Source organism: Carassius auratus, chromosome 31 (genome assembly GCF_003368295.1).
Source record: "Carassius auratus strain Wakin chromosome 31, ASM336829v1, whole genome shotgun sequence".
NCBI classification, from domain to species: Eukaryota; Metazoa; Chordata; class Actinopteri; order Cypriniformes; family Cyprinidae; genus Carassius; species Carassius auratus.
Window position 1 is genome coordinate 5704948 of NC_039273.1, and position 19883 is coordinate 5724830.

The window sequence follows — 19883 nt, forward strand, 5'->3', positions numbered from 1 at the left end:
ACAAATTATTACAACAAAATTACATTTAAAAAAAAAATAGAGCACAACTGTTTTTTTTGTATCTTCAAATAAAAATAACTATAATTTTAAAAGATTGTAATAAAACGCTACACTATTATTGGAAATTATCAAGGGAGCCCATTATTTGCATATTTGCTTGAAAACGCAAATTCTCTTCCGGGTTTTAGGCCACAAAATGAACATGCTGTGTAATTAATAATACATGAAGTAATTAATTTAAAAAGATTAAAAAATAATAATCACACTAACTTAAAAAAACATAGCATAGCAAATCACTACATACAAAATTAAAAGTGCAAAAAGGTCAAACAAATGTGGCCTGCGTGGTTTAAAATATTTAGGATTATATCGAGGGATAATTATTTATTTGTTTAATGTATTAATTGTAAATTGTTAATGTCCTGTCATTTGGAATGGTGGTCTACTTACAAAACTAATATCTTATTTAAATCTATAGGGCTCTGTGAATGGCACTCGGGAATAGTATCATAGTATCCGGACTGTATCATTATTGTCAAATGAAGGACGCCTCCTCCAGTCGCTTCTTGACGTCAGGGTAGATCCCGCAATTATTGCATAGAAAGGGAATTGGCAGAAGAGGACCATCCGTCCGTACGAACAGACGATCAGGTATTGCATTTATTTTAAGTTTTCCTCGAAGTCAGCGGATGAAGTGTATGAACTGATTTAAATGTAGTAGCAAAATCTTCTACAATGCCACTGCAAGCTTTCATGCATGATGTGGGCAGTAAACTGTAGTCCATGTTGCATAGTAGGAGTCTATGTAAGATTACGTCGATTAAAATCAAATATTTGATCCGTTTTCAATCAATTCATGTTAATTCTTCGTTGTCTGTTCCTAGAGGATTGTTAGTGCAGGTGGCAACAGACTCCTGAATGCGCATCTATGCGCAGTGTCTGAATACACACGCACACTTATACACGAACAATATGCGTCCACTGACATAGTGCATTGCTTGTTCAATGACTTGAGATGCAGAACACTTTCAGATAGTGGTAAGAGGTTTTGAGCATTGCATGTTTAAAATTTTTCTTTGGAACTGCCGTTCTTCTAAGATCATAGTTAATATTTATTGCTTTGTTGTAGCCTATGTGTAATCTTTTGCTAAAAATAATGGGGTACTACTATGGTATACTGATCTTATAGCATGGTACTGAATGATTATCACATTCATATTCCATGGTATATATAATAACATGGAATTTGATACTGGTGTTGAAACACTATGGCATTACCATGGTCCAAAAGTAATATAATAAAAGTACTTTTTGTACTTCGTTGCACAGATCAAAAAAAAATTCTTTATAACAATAAAATATATATAATAAATAATAATAATAATAATAATAAATGATAATTGTGCCATATAAAATACAAATATATGTCTAATCAAAATTACATAACAAAATTTAGGTGCTTTCTAATAAAAATGAATATAATGTAAAAGTGTCATTTTTTATCAATTTATTACTTTAAAAATACTCTTTAGAAATATTCTAACAAGATAATAACAGGTTGCATGACCTTTAAAATATTTGTTTGATAATTTATTTAATAACTTTAAATTTTTGTAATCAAATTGAGAAGATTTTTGTATTTTTGTATTTATTTTGTATGTATTTTATTTATTAATGTGTGATGAAGATCAATCCAATATATTATGTTAAAATTAATGTGTAGTCCAGTAGTCCTGCATTGTCATTATATAAGTGTATAATAGTGATGTGCATTAATAGTGATGCAAATCACACTGATCCTCTCTTTAGTTCTTGAAGACTAAAGGATTTATGGAGTTAAGTACTGTGGATACTTTAGTTTTAAATAAATATTTTACATGACAAAAGAGTTTCAATGTTTTTAATATGCATTACTTTATTTCCTTTTTTTATCATCTTGATAACAGTCATTAGAGTTTGCCTATAAAAATGTAATCCTAAAATCTATAAATATCAAAACTGGTCATTGGTTTACAGATGACAATGTGCTCAAGCAGTCCCTGCAGATGCTTAGGCTAAATACAATGTCTTATGCCACCACAAACTATTGGTTTTGCCCATCTTCCTCTGCTCTGAAAAGAGTAACATGATGACGGCATTCGCACATGCAGGCTTCAGTAGCGGTGTGGTGTGGTAATGCACACCTGAACAATGACATTATTGCAGTTTAATCATAGCCGAATAACTGAAAACACTGTTCTTCAATACAAACAGTTTTCTTTGTTGCAAATTAGTTTTCTCTGTTTTGTGTCTATGTCAAATTATTTGAGTGATACACTTTCTTAATCATTGACTTATTCATTGACCTCTAATTATGTCTTGTTTAGTTCCTGAGTGGAAATCAACTATACAATGCCTTTAGGAGAGGATGAAAATGGATGGAAAAAGAAGACAACAGATATCAAGGAAAATTATGATTTCAAGGAGGTCTTGGGGACGTGAGTGTTTGATAAATGAATTGCTTGATTTACAATGAAAGTGGGCAGAGCATGGTTTGATTAATCTCACATTTATTTATTTATTGAGTTTGAGTCAAGTGTTATTCAAGTATTATTTATATACTATAATAATAATAATAATAATAATAATAATAATATTTTTTTATTGTGCTTTTTGCATTTTTATTATTTTTTATATAAATGTTATTAATATTTAGGGTTAATTTATTCTTCTTTCAGTTTCAATTTTTATTAATTTTCATTTAGTATTTTTTGTGCTTCAACTTAAACCTATTCTGGATTTATTGCTAAAGCAATTGTTTTTCCATCTAATAATTTATTTCAATTAACAAATTTTTTTTTATATCTTTAATTTGATCTAACAGTAATTATAATGGTTTGAGTGATTTCATACCTTCTCTAATAAAAGGACATCAGAACCTCACAGAACTCATGATGAGAGGAAAATCAGGTCTTTACAGTGTTTTGCGCTGCATAGAAAACAGACCATTGAATCACACCTGCAACTACCGTATCAACAAGTGTTCTTCATAATCTTCTTCTGTAGCTCTGTAGATCACCATCATTTGTTTTAGATGAATAACAATATGTCATGTTGGCATAATGAAAACAATATTCAGAATATATTGGCACTGAGTGGTGCCAGAAACAGATCTCATCCATTTTCTGTTGGAGCAGTTGCCTCTTTTTCTCACTTTGCCGGGTGTGATTAATGACACCTCAATGTGGCACGCAGCATGGCTTTCATTAGCAGTCAATACTGGGAATTAGTTACATTTCCAGATGCTTTCTTACAAAAGCAACAACAAAATTTCAGTTTGTTTTGAAGTCTTGTAGACCTGGCAATGCTTCTATTATTCATGGACTCAGTCGTAGTAGAGGACAAGAGAGCGTTCGTCAATAGCCTAAGTGCAATAGCCTTTTTATGCTGCCTTTTTTAGATATATTTATAGTGCGTGGGCAGAGTGTGTACATTTGACTGTCACGTTCTTCGCATTTTGGGTGACATGACTGAGGACTAGTGCCAGAGAGAGGGATAAACAGATGGACAGACCGATCTGCCATGCCGAATATTAGCCACACTCAAACAAAATCTTGCACGTGAGAAGCAGGACGGTGAATGCTGGTTGGGAAGCACATCGCCATCCTCCGAGGCACGGCTGAGGGGAAAGTCACTAGCATAGAGCTGTGATGAAACCTTCAGTCACGCACACACATAGACACATACACAAGCATATAATATTCATCAGGGGGTTGTTTCGAGTGTCTCTCCCCTCCTGCAGCCAGAATGACTGCTATTTCAGATGGCATAACATAATCATTTGGGCATGCTTACTTCAGCTTGAGTTCACATGGCCAGCCTCATGTTAAATCCCCTTCTTTGGAGCTGTGCATGCTACACAATCACCAGAGATACATTCTTAGCATCACTGTGTGTGGAGCAATTGTCAATCTTGACCTTTGCTGTACCGAAAACCTCAGTCCTTAATATCTTTGTGTGTGACTGTCAGCATAAAGTTTGGACCATTTTGGAGCTTGTTCTGGCATAAAAATGTCTACTTTAACAGAAGGAGACCATTTTAATGATAGATTAAGTTGCAGCCAAGTACAGTTCTCTTTATTTTATTTTTTTCTGTTTAGAGGACATGGATACATAACAATAAATTGCAATGCACCTTTATGTGATGGATCCAACTGTTCTATTTTTGAAACAGTTTTTTCTTTCCACTTTATTTTCCCTTTTAACATGAATATATATATAATTTTTTTAAATATTTTTTTTTTTAGTTTTACTCTATTTACAAATATCCTGAATTGATTTCTATGAATTGTAAACACACTGTTAAAAAGGTTGAGGTCAGTGAGATTTTTTCCTTGAAAGAAATTCATTCATTTGACTTTGGGGGGAAAAAATACTGTGAAAGTGAATGGGGACCATAAACTGTTTGTTTACACACATTCTTCTGGACTCAGTTTTGGGTGAGTAAATTATGACGGAATTTTAATTTTTGTGTGATCTATCCATTTAATGTACAGTATGCTTCGTCATTTCTAGTGCTGACAGTTTTAAGTAATGTGATGTCCATCAATTCTAATGTAGACATGGTGTTACATAAAGTGTTGCATTGAATTGAATGTGACAATTCATGGTAGAATGGGTTTACACAGTTCATTTCATAAATTAAGCCTGTTGTACCTTGCAAACATTGTTTCTTGGTGAACTGATAAGTTGTATAGCATTACTGTACAAGACATTTATATTTAAACATTTGGCAGACACTTGCTTGTCACATCCATTCATGTTCAGTGAACACTGGACACTATATATATATATATATATATATATATATATATACATACATATATACATACATACATACATACATAACTATAATTGTATTAAATATCCTGCTTTAGACTGGAACAGTGCAGTTAATTGTAAGTGCTACAATAGAACTATCAATTTCAATGAGCAATTTTAGCTTTGTGATGAGAGGCACGGGCCAGGCTTGTTTTCTTTTGTCAGCAAACATGAATTCTAGAGAGAGCTGAATGAACTGTAGCACACTGTGTAGTAGGCAAGATTGCTGCCCCATCAGCAGAAATAACCAGAGAGTAAGAGGGTCATAAATCATGGCAAAAGTCCAAAACCTCGTGGAAGTTCTATGTTGTACCATTAGCAATGCAGAAGCAATCTGTTAATATTATGGAAAAAGTTAGCCTGCTAATCTTTAGAAAGATGGCTCAAAAGATTTCTGTTATTCTGTACTCGTAGCCCACATACTGTATGGTCATAAATCAAAAAGGGGTCTGTGTCTGTTCTGCTCAATTAATCTCCCATTAATGCAACTATAGACAGAAAATGGAATAGTTTCTCTGCATAAAGGCAAATCTGTAACCAAGCTTTGTTTGCACAGTGTGATGCGGTTTTGACTAGTTTGCCAGTAAGGCGTTCAGAGGATTTAACTGTATATGTTGACAGAAAGCCTCTTTTCTCAAGTAGATTATAGAATTGGTTTATCTATGAATTCTTCGAGTGGAGTCAATTGATTTATTCTGGGGAATTTACTCCGGCTTATCTAGCTGCGGACCTGGATTTTGATTAAAAACCTGGAAAATGGTTCACAATTGGACACTTGGGAGTTTTCAATTTTAGCAAACTGTAGGATTTGTTACGGTGTATTGAGAGACTGTATCTAATGTTTGAGTTTGTAGCTCTAAAAAGATAAACGAGTTGTGCTAACAGTTATTTGTGACTGTAAGCATTATTCATTATCCTGCTTGCTTTCCATATTGCAATTTATACAGTTTATACAAAAGTACATGGCTGTTAACATAATGAGGAACCGGTGGTACTTTGGAGACATTGTTATGAAATGTTGTGTGTAAATGCTTAAATCATTACGATTACTAATATACACAAATAACAGTTTGCTTATCTTGTTTCTGTAAGAAGAAGAAGGTCTGTTTTTGTAAGACAAGAGGTTAGTATTTGAAATTTGTGATTGTTTTTCATAATTTTGTTTATCGTTGCTGTTTTAAAAATGGTGATATTTAGGAAACAACATTGACTGTTTATATTTGTGCTCTTTCAAATCTTACAGAATTCAAACATCATTTTGACTTTACTGTTTTGAGGTCAAAGTGGACTGGTTGCTATGGCGACATGATATTTTAGTTTTAGACGAAAGTTTATGTTTATGTGAGTGTCACAAAAGAAGGATGAATGAGCCTGCTGAGCTGTTTTTGTCTGGAAGCTTTTTTTGTTGATTTAAACTCCCAACCTTCCTAAACAAAATGAGAAAGGTGTTTTGAAATTGCAGGAAAAACTCCCCAAACAAGATTTTTTGTTTGTCTCTTTTTAAAAGACATCAATAAAAAAAGAAATCAGGGCCACTCATGCTGCATTTTTGTTCAATTATTAATCACAGCTTGTTAGGGTGAGTCTGTGTGATTCAGAGCAGGTTTTTAAAGGACTTTTCACCAGTTTTATAAATCAGTTTGATCAATATTTGCTGAAATGTTTTTTTTTTATTTTTTATTTATTTGTTTTATTTTAAATATATAGATATATATATATATATATATATATTTTTTTTTTTTGATAATTCATTGTGACAGATGAATGCATAATAGATAAAAGTTGATTTGTTTCTGGAGTTAAAATAATAATGAGAGATGTCTAGTGTTCTGGCACTAAATCTTTGAAATGATTGGATTATTGCTTCACAGATTATTTTCCAGGTCAGGTACATTGGTTAAATGAAATACAGACTCAGTATTACTTGAATTACTCTCCTAGACATTCTAAAAGGTGTTTGTGTGTGTGTGTGTGTGTCTGAGAGAGAGAGAGAGTTCAGAGAGAGAATCTTAAACTTTTGTTAATTAAATTATTGTTAAATGACTTATTAAAGTTATTAAAACAGTGGATTAACAGTAAGTATAATGCAACAGCAAAAACATTTTTAAAATACTTTATCTTTTATAATATCGGAAAATTGAGATAATGGCCAGGCCCACACATTCAAACACATTTCCTATATTTCTCAAAATACACTTGCATGTTACTTTATTGTCCCTCCTCATGGTTTTGAACATATTTTGAGTTTTAAATAAATATTAGGTAAAATGTAAATATTTTTAGCTAATCTAATAATGCTTTCAGAGATCAGTAAAAGTCTCTCAGCACCACTGTACGACATTTAAACATTTTATGTAACATAAACAGTGTAATGTAATATAAACATGAATGTATATGTTTGCAATTTTTCCTGTCATATTGATTCTGAACCCCTCACTAGAGAAACACACCATGAGCATTTTGTTAATCTATTTAAGTGCACAGAGCTGCTGTTGGGAAATGACTGGCCTTGTAATATGTCTCTGCGAAACAATTTTCTTATTTACAGACCCAAACACCCACATGGCTGTCTTGTATCATTTCCTAATCTTCATTCTCTCTTTCCTCTTCCTCCTCCTTTACCCACAGGAAGCCATGGGAGGCCTTAATTACACCACGTCTCACGGCAACAGCACAGCTCTTGCTCTCTTCATTTCCTCTCTGTCACTCTTTCTTTCCTTCATTCTTTCTTCCCGACCTCCATTTTGCCCCCCGCACCTCCCCCTTTCCACTTAAGGCAGTCTTATAATTCTGTGATACGACTCCAGAAGAAAGTTTGTTGACAGCTGCAGCACTGTATGAGCTGTTCTCTCTCACTGAACAACCCTGCTGTGATCATGACTCACTAGCATGGCTTCCAGGTCATTGGAGATTTCTGTTTCATTATTATTATCTCAACAACAACATATCATAAGGTCATTTTAATTGAAATCGTGCTCATGCAAACAGACACGCTTGCAAGAATACATATATAAAAAACTGCCTTCTTTGATTTCAGAAAAATTGTATACAAACATAATGGCTGAGCCCAAATTTCCTGTTATTCTCTACTTGCATGTTCACTTGTTTGACACGTTTTGAAAGAGTTTTAAATATTAAGTCAAATTTTAATATATATATATATTTTTTAAATGTTCTCTCAAAGTTATGAACCAATGTTCTTCCAGTAACATGATTAGAATGTCATTCAAAGTTATAATGTTCTCAAAACATTACAACAAAAACGTTATTTATACATCATTAACTTATTTTTCAAGAACTTATTTTCTGATATGTTTCATTTTGATGTCTGTCAGTTTTTTTATGTTTCTACTCATTTCAGAACATTCAGAGAACGTTCATCAGTAATAATCCAATGATGTTTGTGAAATGATTTAATGGAATATTCCTTTAACAATCATTCAACCAAGATTTTTTTTTTTTTTTACATTTAAAAAATAGGACTTTTTGAATGTACAAAGAACCTCAGAAATAACATTTCCATATCTTAATGGGTACAAAATTTCTTTTTTCTGTATCTGTATTCATATTTAAATGCTATTTTTAAATAGTTTAAGAAACATCTAAAAGTAGAATGAAGTGTTTGAAATGATAATTAGCCTTTTAACACTATAAGAAATTTAGTCTCGGATGTAAGGAAAATAAATTTCCTCTGATGTCATTTATTCTCTGACTTGTTTATTTCTCTTTTCCTTAGTGGCAAATTGTATGTTTTTAATTGCTCCCTCTGTGATTAAGAAGGCAGTTTAGGGAGTGTGTGTTTGGGACAGCTAGATTATACATGACAGTGCTCGATTTAACACACAGGCTTCGTGTTTAAGAAAGAGAACGAGAATGAATGTTTTTTGTCTACAAACCTGTAAAAACCTGAAAGGATGCTGGAAATAGGACAAACAGACAACCAGATGCCTAAACACATGGAAACATTCCTTGGATGATTAAACAGCTTGTGCTGTTTGTCTCTTTCTGGCAGACTTGCAGCACACTGTTTCATCTTTCCCTGCCTGACGAGCCTGACCTGATAAAATATCAGCCGTTCACAATAATTCTATTGCACAAAAAGAAAAATACTCTGGAAAAGGTGTCACTGTTTATTTACCTTCTGTGTTGTGTTACACTACAGTCAGGGTTGAATTAACACTGAAGGGGGAAAAAAAATCACCTTTTTTAGTTTCTCCATCAGTTTTTCCACTCCAAATATAAGTGCATTAACTTTTCAAGCTGTGCAGAGTTACACTAGGCCTACCAAGATTTTTTTGTTTTTAAATGAAATAATACTTTTATTCAGCAAGGATGAATTAAACTCATCAAAAGAGATGATATATATATATATATATATATATATATATATATATATTAAGGCTTCATTTATTTTATTATATATAAGCAATAATAAGAAACTTCTTTGAAAAAACATCTTACAGATATATATATATATATTATAATTACAGTTTACTGGCTAATGTTAATAATCTTAAGTTAGTGGTCAATTAATTAGCCTAAGTAGGTCATAGAGATGGTGGGTGTATTTACTTTGGGGTACTTCCAGGTCTGGTCAATATATTGGTTAATGTCTAAGCAAAAGCAGGGAAGTTAAATATCCAGTATAGCACTAACTCCACCTTTCCTCTCCTCCAGGGGGGCGTTCTCTGAGGTGTTCCTGGCTGAGGAGAAGAAGACCCAGCGACTCGTGGCCATCAAATGCATCCCTAAGAAAGCATTGGAGGGCAAGGAAAACAGCATTGAGAATGAGATTGCTGTGCTACACAGGTCAGAACTGACTCTCTAATGATTAAAAATACTGCCTAAACTGGCTAGTCAGGATGGACAGCCAGCGGATCAACCATCTAAACCAGCTAAGGACCAACTTGGCCTTAGGCTGGATTAAGCTGTTAATTTTTTATACAGGACAGGATATGTTTTTCATGGAGAAAGCCAAACAGAGGAAACCTAAAGTCTGCAGGGTACTGAACTCCTTGATTACAGGACCAATAACAGATGACACTGTTTGAGATCAAGCGAAACCATGTCATGATTTGTGTTCAGATATAGAGATATAAGAGCCTCACTCTTTGTGAGGTTGTGTTAAGAATAAATGGCAGTCAAGATGCTGAAAGCTCTCTTCCTTTTCCTCTTGAAAACCAGCTCTTGTAAATGAGCTGTGCCATAAAAAATGTGCTATAGCTTTAGAAATAGTAGAAGTGTGCACCGGAAATGTCAAGAGTACTGGAGATCGTCCTATTTTTAGTGTCTCTGTTGCCTGGGCAACAGCACACACACACACAGAGGCTGAGATGGTATGGAGGTTCCCTGTAGCAGTGAAAGAGAGGAAGGAAGGGACCAAAGAGGAGGAATAGGAATAGATTATAGAGAGAGAGAATCCCACCGCTGGTGTGGAAAACTGTAGCAGGAAACCAAAAGAGTGGAAGTCAAATGGAGATGGAGCAAAATGTTATTAATGTTTGATTTGAGTATAGCTGGTGTACAGACTGAGAAAGTGCATCAAAAATACGAAAGAGGGAAGGAAAGCCATCGTGAATCGAGCATGAAAAGAACTTTACAGCAATGCAATAGCATTAACACTCATATTACATTTCCTGTAAACAGCAGTCTAGTTATTGTTAGCAAAAATTAAAATGATCAAAAATAGTTTTCATAATTGAAATAAAGCTGATAATAGATTAGAAAATGTTAAATTAAAGTCAAATTAAATTAAATACAATTACAATTAGTGTAATTTAATGTAATGTAATGTTTGTGCACATAAAACACATTAATTCATTAAATGCAATTATCAAAAAATTTACATTTAAAAGACTTGAAATGAAAAATAGAAATTAAAAAAATAAGCTGAAGTACTAAAATTACTCAAACAAAACTGAAATAAAATAATTACATAAAAATATAAAAAATAATACATATAAAAAATTACTAAAAATAATTCAAAATATTTGTACAGTTACTGCCTTATAGTAAAGTAAATCAACAAACACACAATGTAAAGTATGAATTGCAGCCTGTGCAAGTTGAATCCTACAAGAAAAACTTTCTGATGTTCTTGTCCCTAAATAATGTAAGGGAATTTACTGCTGTGCTTCAGCAGAAATAAGTCGGAAATAATAACCGTAACCCTAACCCTAACCCTAACCAATAGCCAATTTATGATCTAATCATTGGTGTTTTTTTTTCTTTTTCAGAATAAAACATGAGAATATTGTTTCACTGGAAGACATCTTCGAAAGTCAGTCGCATTTGTATTTGGTCATGCAGCTGTGAGTTTTTCTCAGCATTCACAACAACATACTTTACTGAGATACTGGCTAATGTTGGTTTAATTTGCAGTGTCAGATTAATTCTTGTGTCGTTTTAGTAGAAGTGTTAATTGTAGTTTGTTTGTGTGGGTCTTCCCAGCGTATCGGGGGGAGAGCTCTTTGACAGGATTGTAGAAAAGGGCTTCTACACCGAGAGAGATGCCAGCAAACTCATTCGGCAGATTTTAGATGCGGTGAAGTATCTGCATGATATGAACATTGTGCACAGAGACCTGAAGGTATGCTCTTCCCTGTAATTACGCTCTGCATTTCTAACCAGGCATAATGTGACAAATTATTCAGCGTGCAATCTTTTTTCCATCCTCACTGAAAGCCAAATGCTGCCACGAAGGGACGAAATCATTGACAAAAATATTTAATGTTTAATACTCAGCTGTGTGGCACTGAAAATCAGACAAATGCTACATAACTCGACAGAAATAGGAAATAGGCTGTGTTTTGAATAGAATACAAGTGTATTACTTATAGTACTGCATGCTGCACAGTATACTGATGCCTGTTTTTCTAATATATATATATATATATATATATATATATATATATATATATATATTTATTTATTTATTTATTTATTTTTATTTTATTTATTTATTTATTATTTTTTTTTTCAAATTTGGCTTGGTAGTTAATAACACATTTTTCTGTGGTGTGACAAACTCAGAACACATTAAATATAGCTTTGCACAGACTTTACTGTAAAAAATAGTTGTTTTTCTTAAGATTTTTGCAGAAACCATGATACATTTTTCAATCCAGGATTCTTTGACAAATAGAAACTTTAAAAGAAGAGCATTTATTTGAAATAAAAAAACTTAACTCTCACTTTTGATCGATTTTAATGCATCCATGCCAAAGTATTAATTTCTTTAAAAAATGTACTGACCCTAAACTTTTGTCTATATTGCACATTTTGGAGTTTTATAGTAGTATTGTATTCCAGACATAGCCCAAATGACCAATAAAATGCCCTGTTGCATGCTATTTGTCATGGATTGTCATGAGAAAAACATTTGTCAGATCTGATTACAACATGGTGTTACATAAATGAAGAAAGTTCACCAATGGCTGTCCATAAAATGTAGCAAGATATGACTTGATTTAATGCGACTGATGGGAAATTACGTTCAGCTGATGTAAATTTATTCTCTTTCTGTGCAGCCAGAGAATCTGTTGTACTACAGTATGGAGGAGGACTCCAATATCATGATCAGCGACTTTGGCCTGTCTAAGATCGAGGACTCAGGAAGTGTGATGTCAACTGCCTGTGGAACACCTGGATACGTAGGTATGAATCAGGACTATTCTTCCCCACTGTCTATGGTCAGGAATGTGTAGGTTTTTAGAGGCTCTCAGTCGTTTGAAATGCTGCACAGTGTCAAGTGTTAGCTTCTTTAAAGTGCCTCTTTGATGCTGCCCTCATTCTCTACAAAGTTCAAAGGGAAAGTGAACTAAACAGAAAAAAAGAAACGCTGAAAGCTTCTCGCTCTCTCAATCAGCTCCAGAGGTCTTGGCACAAAAACCATACAGTAAAGCTGTAGACTGTTGGTCCATAGGAGTGATTTCTTATATTCTGTAAGTATTCCTTGATCTGCATCTGTCATGTCATAAATTCTGCATATTTAATTGTAATTATTTATTTATTAATTCGCTGTCAATTTATATATATATATATATATATATACCGTATATATATATATATACCGTATATATATATATATATATATATATATATATATATATATATATATATATACACACACACACACACACATATATATATATATATGAATATATAAATATTCATTTATTTTATTTGTCATGTCAAATATTTGGTTTGTGCATATTTATTTATGTTTGCCAGTTTTTTTTAGGATTTTTTTATTATTATTTTTTATTGGTCATTTCTGGTATGTTTTTCATTTTTGTTATAATATTGGTTTGTTTGTTTATGGTCAATTCTTGTAGGATTTAAAAAAAAAAGCATTATTTAAAATATTTAAAATGAGTAAAATCAATATTTTATTTATTTGTTTGTTTGCTTGAACCGAATGATAAGAGGGATATATAACAGTCAGTTGATCATTACAAAGCTGTCTTTTGCAGTCTATGTGGCTACCCTCCGTTTTACGATGAAAATGATTCCAAGCTGTTTGAGCAGATTCTCAAAGCAGAGTATGAGTTTGACTCTCCATACTGGGACGACATCTCTGACTCAGGTAGATCATTTTTAGATGTTCTTGATACAAAAGACCACACCTGTTGAGTGATGTTTCATTGTTGAGCCAAGTTCATTTTTATATAATGTCTCTTAGTAGGAGTGCAGTGAATAAAAACCTTCTCAAACTACTGTTGAGCTCTATCCAGGCATTTATATTTTCTTAATGCTTGAATATTGTTTGACAAACATATTGTTGATCACATCCCATCCTAGCCAAGGATTTCATCAGTCACTTGATGGAAAAAGATCCGTCTCTGAGATACACATGTGAGCAGGCTTTACAGCACCCATGGTAGGGGTTACCTAAAAATAAGTGATCCTATGATCGTAATATCCTGTTCTTCTTTTGACTAAAATTGCATTAGTAACTCGTCACCCATCTCTGATTTTGAAGGATTTCTGGAGACACGGCTCTCGACAGGAACATTCATGAGTCCGTCAGCGCTCAGATCAAGAAGAACTTTGCTAAAAGTAAATGGAAGGTGAGAATCCCACTACATCATCCTTTTTGTTTTTTCACATTTTGCAGATCTGCGTGAAGTTCTTCAAATATGACTTACTTGTTCTGTCACGAGCAACTTGCTATATATATATATTAAATATATATATATATATATTTTTTAAATCTAGATTAATCTCACTGTAATCTTGGAATTAATCTAGATTAAAATGGCTCATTTGAATTATGCCAAAGGCATTCAGAATATGTGTGCTACCCAAATAAATAATGACTAAAAGTAACGTTAATTTAAGAAGGGGTTTCTCAAGACAGGTGGTGCATAAGACCAGGGGCTCATCTCCTGTTTCCAAAATGCATCACAAACTGCTTGAGAAAGCTTTAAACGAATTCCACATTGCACAAGGTGCAAACAACCTTACGCCTGTTTCACACATAATCCGTCTACAGTGCGTATGCGTTTCATATTTTTTACACACCCATGTTAATGGATTCCAGCGTTCACGCGGTTGCGATCCGTCAGTGCGTTCCATATGCGTTGCATATGCACTGTAGATGGAGTATGTGTGAAACAGGCATGAGTCTTATCGAGGTTTCCATTGGGAAGCTTCTAAAAAAAAAAAAATTCTCTGAAGCAAACCCAGCGGCATCTTAGCTGCATCCATGTTAGCATGTCATGTTTGATGTGGTAATTTTACAGTAGGTATACACACAGGTTTATAGACTCGTCCCCCCCCCCTACAGATTTGGCTAGGTATACATCCATGCTACAATATCAAGGAGAAAGTCATCATAGCTCACCTAGTATAGACCCAGCTCCCAACCCAACTTTGAGAATAGATTAACGGCGAAAACTTTTTTATTGCCCGATAAGAGTTTCCCGTTAATGCAGCACGTTAACGCTGATAACGACCCACCACTAATATATATTTATATATATATATATATATATATATATATATATATATATATATATATATATATATATATATATAGAGAGAGAGAGAGAGAGAGAGAGAGAGAGAGAGAGAGAGAGAGAGAGAGAGAGAGAGAGAGATGGAGACATTTTAGGATTGTTATAGGGTTTTCTCATTAATCTCAGAAATGTTCCCAAAGATGGTTGTAAACATATTTTAGAATGTATGTTATTTCTTGTTCTCGTCCCCGTAGCAAGCATTCAATGCGACCGCAGTGGTCAGACACATGCGGAGACTGCAGCTGAGCACCAGCCTTGAGGGTCCAAGCCAAATCACCAGCACCAGCCCCTACCACAGACACCTGCTACTGCCCGCCAAAGAGCTGGACCACGAGGAGGACGAGGACGAGGAGGAAGATGACAACAGTATGTCTAAGAACATTCTCAAATGAAAGTTACATATTATCCATCATAAATACAATGCAGGAATTATTAGGATCCTAATTTTAGTTCATACAACCCATTAAGAAAGCATGAGCATGAAGGAGTTTGTGATGGATTTCATTAGACTTTTTGTTGTTGTATTAAATGAATGAACCTAAAATCGACAAGGTAATGAGTAAAGTAACGTGTTTGAAGCATTATTTACTGGACTGTCTCGATTTCGGTTCAGATTTCAATGTTTGTTCGTTTGTTCATTTATTTATTTAGAATGTTTAGTCGTTTTGTAAAGAATTATTGATAAATATAAAAATGAAAATTTCTTATATATTATTAATTGCAATGCTGTAAAGTTTTATTATAAAAAAATTGTCTAAAGCATGATTCTTATTTTAAAATTATTTGATATACAGGAAAAGATTTGCCATGTGTTTTTATATATGTGTATTTATTCATATTTTTAGTTAGCTGTTATTTTTAGAAGTTTTAAGGACTTTGGTCATTTTTTTGTTTATTTTTAGCTTTAATTTATTTATTTTTAATTTATTTTTAATTTATTTTATTTTTTTATTCTGGTTTTAGTCATTTTAGTACTTAAACTTATTTCAGTTGTTTTGCTACCCTATTGAATAAAAAATATATTAAAATGTATTTGAAATACATTTATTTCATGCTAAGCATAAAACAAATACATTAACATATATATGTACTTGATAAAAATACACTGCAGTTGTGCTTTTAGTATACCAAACTTTTTAGTATACTACACCAATGTCCAACCATAGATATTCTGAAGTAAATTTGATTGTGCTAAAGTGGAACTATAACAAGTTTACTTTAGGTACACTTTAAATTTCTTGCATTTAAAGACCAATATTATTCAAAGATCATACAGTACTTCTCAATAGTGGCATTAAGGCTCAATATTACGAAATGTGCATTGTGCATAATTAGTACTCTAAAAAAAAAAAAATTATACATTTTATATCAATAAGTCTCAAGCGATATGTCAGTAAATATTTTAATAGATTTTAACTATAATTATTTATGAAATAAATTTTAAATATATATATATGTTATTTCTTTTACTAGGTTTACGTGACATGACGTTCAGCCAAGTATGGTGACCCATACTCAGAATTCGTGCTCTGCTTTTAACCCATCCAAAGTGCATACACACAGCAGTGAACACACACACACACACACACACACACACACTGTGAACACACACCCGGAGCAGTGGGCAGCCATTTTTATGCTGTGGCGCCCGGGGAGCAGTTGGGGGTTCGATGCCTTGCTCATGGGCACCTAAGTCGTGGTATTGAAGGTGGAGAGAGAACTGTACATGCACTCCCCCCACCCACAATTCCTGCCGGCCCGAGACTCGAACTCACAACCTTTCAATTGCGAGTCCGACTCTCTAACCATTAGGCCACTACATTTAGTGGGAAGTTACAGTTAGGCTACATTTCTAATCTTTGTGCAAATAATATTTCTTATATTTTTTATAGTTCTAGTTTTAGTGAACAATAACAAAACTGGTCCAAATGCTGTTTTATATACTAGAAGATCCTGTTGCTGTTCATTTTCACATAAACTTTAATGTTTAGGTTCCCCGAGCGGGGACGGCCGTCGAGGCAGTGCTGATCGGGACAGTCTCAGAAGCTGTGCTTACTGCTGCCGTCCAACCAGCAGGATCTGAAGCAGAACTCTGAGCCCAGCAGAACCTAGAGGAACCCAGGGGAACCCACACATGCACGTCCACCGCACCCGTCTGACCCGGAACACAGAGCTTTCCTGGTAACATGCACTAGATGGAGCTAGTGCTGCTGGTGGGACGGACGGACGTGAGAAGGAGAGCATCATTGTTCCAGACGTTCAGACTTGGGTATATCATTGACAGATATGTAACTTCTCTATCATTTAATTTTGTCTGATTAATATTTCTGTACCCCAACCAAAGATGACAGTATGTTTAATTTGTACTTTTATGTAAGGTTTATTTCTTTCTTTTATTATTTATTTTTAAAGAAAACGTTCAGGTGTGTACCCCGTAGCAATTTGGTCTCAGAAAGCCACTAGTTATACAAAGTCTTAATAAATATTCATGTCTTAAGCCCCACTTGCTCAGGCAATAAATTCATGACGAAACAAGATGGTCATATCTTTAAGACATTTCCACGCCTTAATCCATTGTAGCTTTGTTCTGTTTGGTAATTATCCATGTGATTGATTTTGTGATCTAGTTCAGACAGGTATAAAAAAAGAGTATCTCCAAGCTGTTACAGAGACCACATGATCTCATTGTGGGTGTAAACCATCATTTGAAGCATGTGACTGATGAGTTTAAGAGATTTGAGACACAGTCCAATGCTTTTTTTTTTCTTTTTACACCTAGATTAAATGCAATATCAAACCTAGATAATCTCCGTTTTAAATAAAGTTTCTGAGTTTTAGAATTTATGGGGCGAAATTAGTCTATAGCTACTGAATATAATAAGATGTATATATTTGAATTGCATATAAAATATCCAGCCATTTGAATTACAGTTTTTAACCTAAACTAATAAATTAATGTAATGCATATTTGTCATTCATACTGCCATGAATTAATGAAACAGGGAAGATTTCTACAATATTACTAATAAACTAAATGTGTTTTATATACACAATAACCAGTTTGTATATTTATCCTCAATAAATCCAATTTGTTTCAGACTTATACATTTAAATTAATATTGCCTGCTCCACAGCTAGCCATATTTTAACCGTTCATACTTTTGTTTTTAACTGAATAAATATGCTTGTTTTCACAATTACCAGATTTATGCTGTTTCCAAGCAGTTTAAGTTAATGCATTTTGATTATTTGATTATATTTAAATGAAATATGCAAATAGTTAACAATAAAATATGTAATTCAATGCAAAATCTTATGTTTTATTTATGCGTGACAGACAAATATGCATCACATTAAGTTTACTTTGTTTATTCTAAAACTGTGCAATCCAAATGGATGGAAATATTGTGAGCAATTCAAATATATAAACCTTAAATTTCGGCCTAAGTGTAGTGAGAAGGCACACTCCCGTTATGCTGCAACATCATGCCGCTTTTTAAGACACCTTATTTTAGCCAAAAATATATGATAGAGTGAATCATTTACTTTGAAAGCAATCTCATGATGCAGTGCAACAACTTTAGTAAATATATTTATCTAAATATTTAAAAGTATTAGAAAAATCACTGACTATTTAACCCAATATTTGTGTGAGCTATTTAGATTTATGCTTTTTCAAGTATGCCTGCATCAAATTCTGTTGCAATCAATTGTGAGTCGAGTTTCGTATGTGCTTCACACGAGAGGCATTATTTAAGGTTACTGGAACAAATGCTGATTAACTACTTTTTGTCGCAATGCTGGTTAAGTTCTGCAACCGAAAAAGAAATCAATTTTTTAATGTTGTGCATGTTGTGTGAGCTGATTGGTTGATTGTTAAGATTCTTTTGTTTGGGTTGCTGGCCATAATCTTTACTGTTCTTCTGTGCAGAAGACATCTAATGTTTGCATGACCTCGTAAAAATATGTTTACAAGAGCGATGATCAAATTCATATCTTTACTACAATACTAATTGCAAACTGTGTCAAAATGTCATTGTGAGATCGGAGGCACAAGAAATTTTGACAGTTAATCTGTTTCTTTTTCTTTATAAAATATAGATGTTTTGTTTTAAGTCAAAATTGCTGATTGCTGAGACCTCAGTACTGGCCTTACTTTAAAACTGGATTAATGCAAAAAGAACAATGCAAGAACATTTATCACCTTGTTCATCAGTATATCATATCAGTGCCAATTTGAGCACATTGCTTACTTGAAGCCAACAATATATAAAATATCAAGTATTTTGTTTTGCTAATGGACCCCTAATACGAAATACTTTTTCCTTTTAAACCTATGAATGATTAGTCTTGTGTCTTTATTATTTATTGATTATTTATCATTTATTTATAAGTGTGGTCAATGTAACAGCATTTTCATTTTTTCTGTAAAATCTTTTCTTTCTTTTTTTGATATAAATATTAAATTAAATAAAATTCTAAAATATTAAGTACATATATAATTAAAATGTTTAATTTTACAACTGAGTCAAACCCAAGTGCAATCAACGATGTAATTCGTATAAAAATGCAACAGTCTAATGAGCAGTTCAGCAATCAGTTCATTATGGTAATTATGCAAACTGCTTCAGAAGGTCGGATTAAATATCATTAAGAGTCATCTATGACTTACTTTGGCTTTGAAAAGTACTATAGGAAGTTACACCTCTGTTATTGGGTAGTTAATTCCTCCCTTTAGTAGTAGATAAATCAATTATGACCTTTTTTTCACATGGAAATGCGCACACTTCAGAAAGTGAAGAGGAGACACAAATACAGTATGTGTTTATACATAAACATGATGTATACATATATTGTATATCTTTTTTGTAAAAGCTACAAATGTATGGATGCAATGCATCATGTGTTATTAATGGAGTTATGAAGAGCCAATGATTTATACCCTTCAAATATACAGTTAGTAGCACGTTATGAATAAACACTCCTTGTCTATGCATTGTG

The 19883-nt window shown here is 33.2% G+C and overlaps 1 protein-coding gene across 2 annotated transcripts; it reads left to right on the forward strand.

The window, feature by feature from the left end:
- The first annotated feature begins 554 nt into the window (after window positions 1-554).
- Window positions 555-19255, forward strand: LOC113050320 (calcium/calmodulin-dependent protein kinase type 1-like). Of its 2 annotated transcripts, none has more exons than XM_026213173.1 (12): window positions 555-651; window positions 2367-2477; window positions 9538-9669; window positions 11097-11171; window positions 11311-11449; window positions 12390-12516; window positions 12728-12803; window positions 13335-13447; window positions 13663-13741; window positions 13844-13931; window positions 15077-15248; window positions 16874-19255. In XM_026213173.1, the coding sequence occupies exons 2-12, from the start codon at window positions 2392-2394 to the stop codon at window positions 16963-16965; spliced, it is 1179 nt and encodes a 392-aa protein (XP_026068958.1). In that variant the 5' UTR covers window positions 555-651; window positions 2367-2391; the 3' UTR covers window positions 16966-19255. The 2 variants fall into 2 exon arrangements, with proteins under 2 accessions (XP_026068958.1, XP_026068959.1); XM_026213174.1 differs by lacking the exon at window positions 555-651 and adding an exon at window positions 7489-7760 and having other exon boundaries at window positions 2394-2477.
- Window positions 19256-19883: the final 628 nt, after the last annotated feature.

Coding starts and splice junctions, on each gene's coding strand:
- LOC113050320 (XM_026213173.1), top strand. CDS start 2,392: ATGCCTTTAGGAGAGGATGAAAATGGATGGAAAAAGAAGACAACAGAT. Junction 12,517..12,727: donor TGGAACACCTGGATACGTAG/GTATGAATCAGG, acceptor TCTCTCAATCAG/CTCCAGAGGTCTTGGCACAA. Junction 13,448..13,662: donor GGACGACATCTCTGACTCAG/GTAGATCATTTT, acceptor ATCCCATCCTAG/CCAAGGATTTCATCAGTCAC.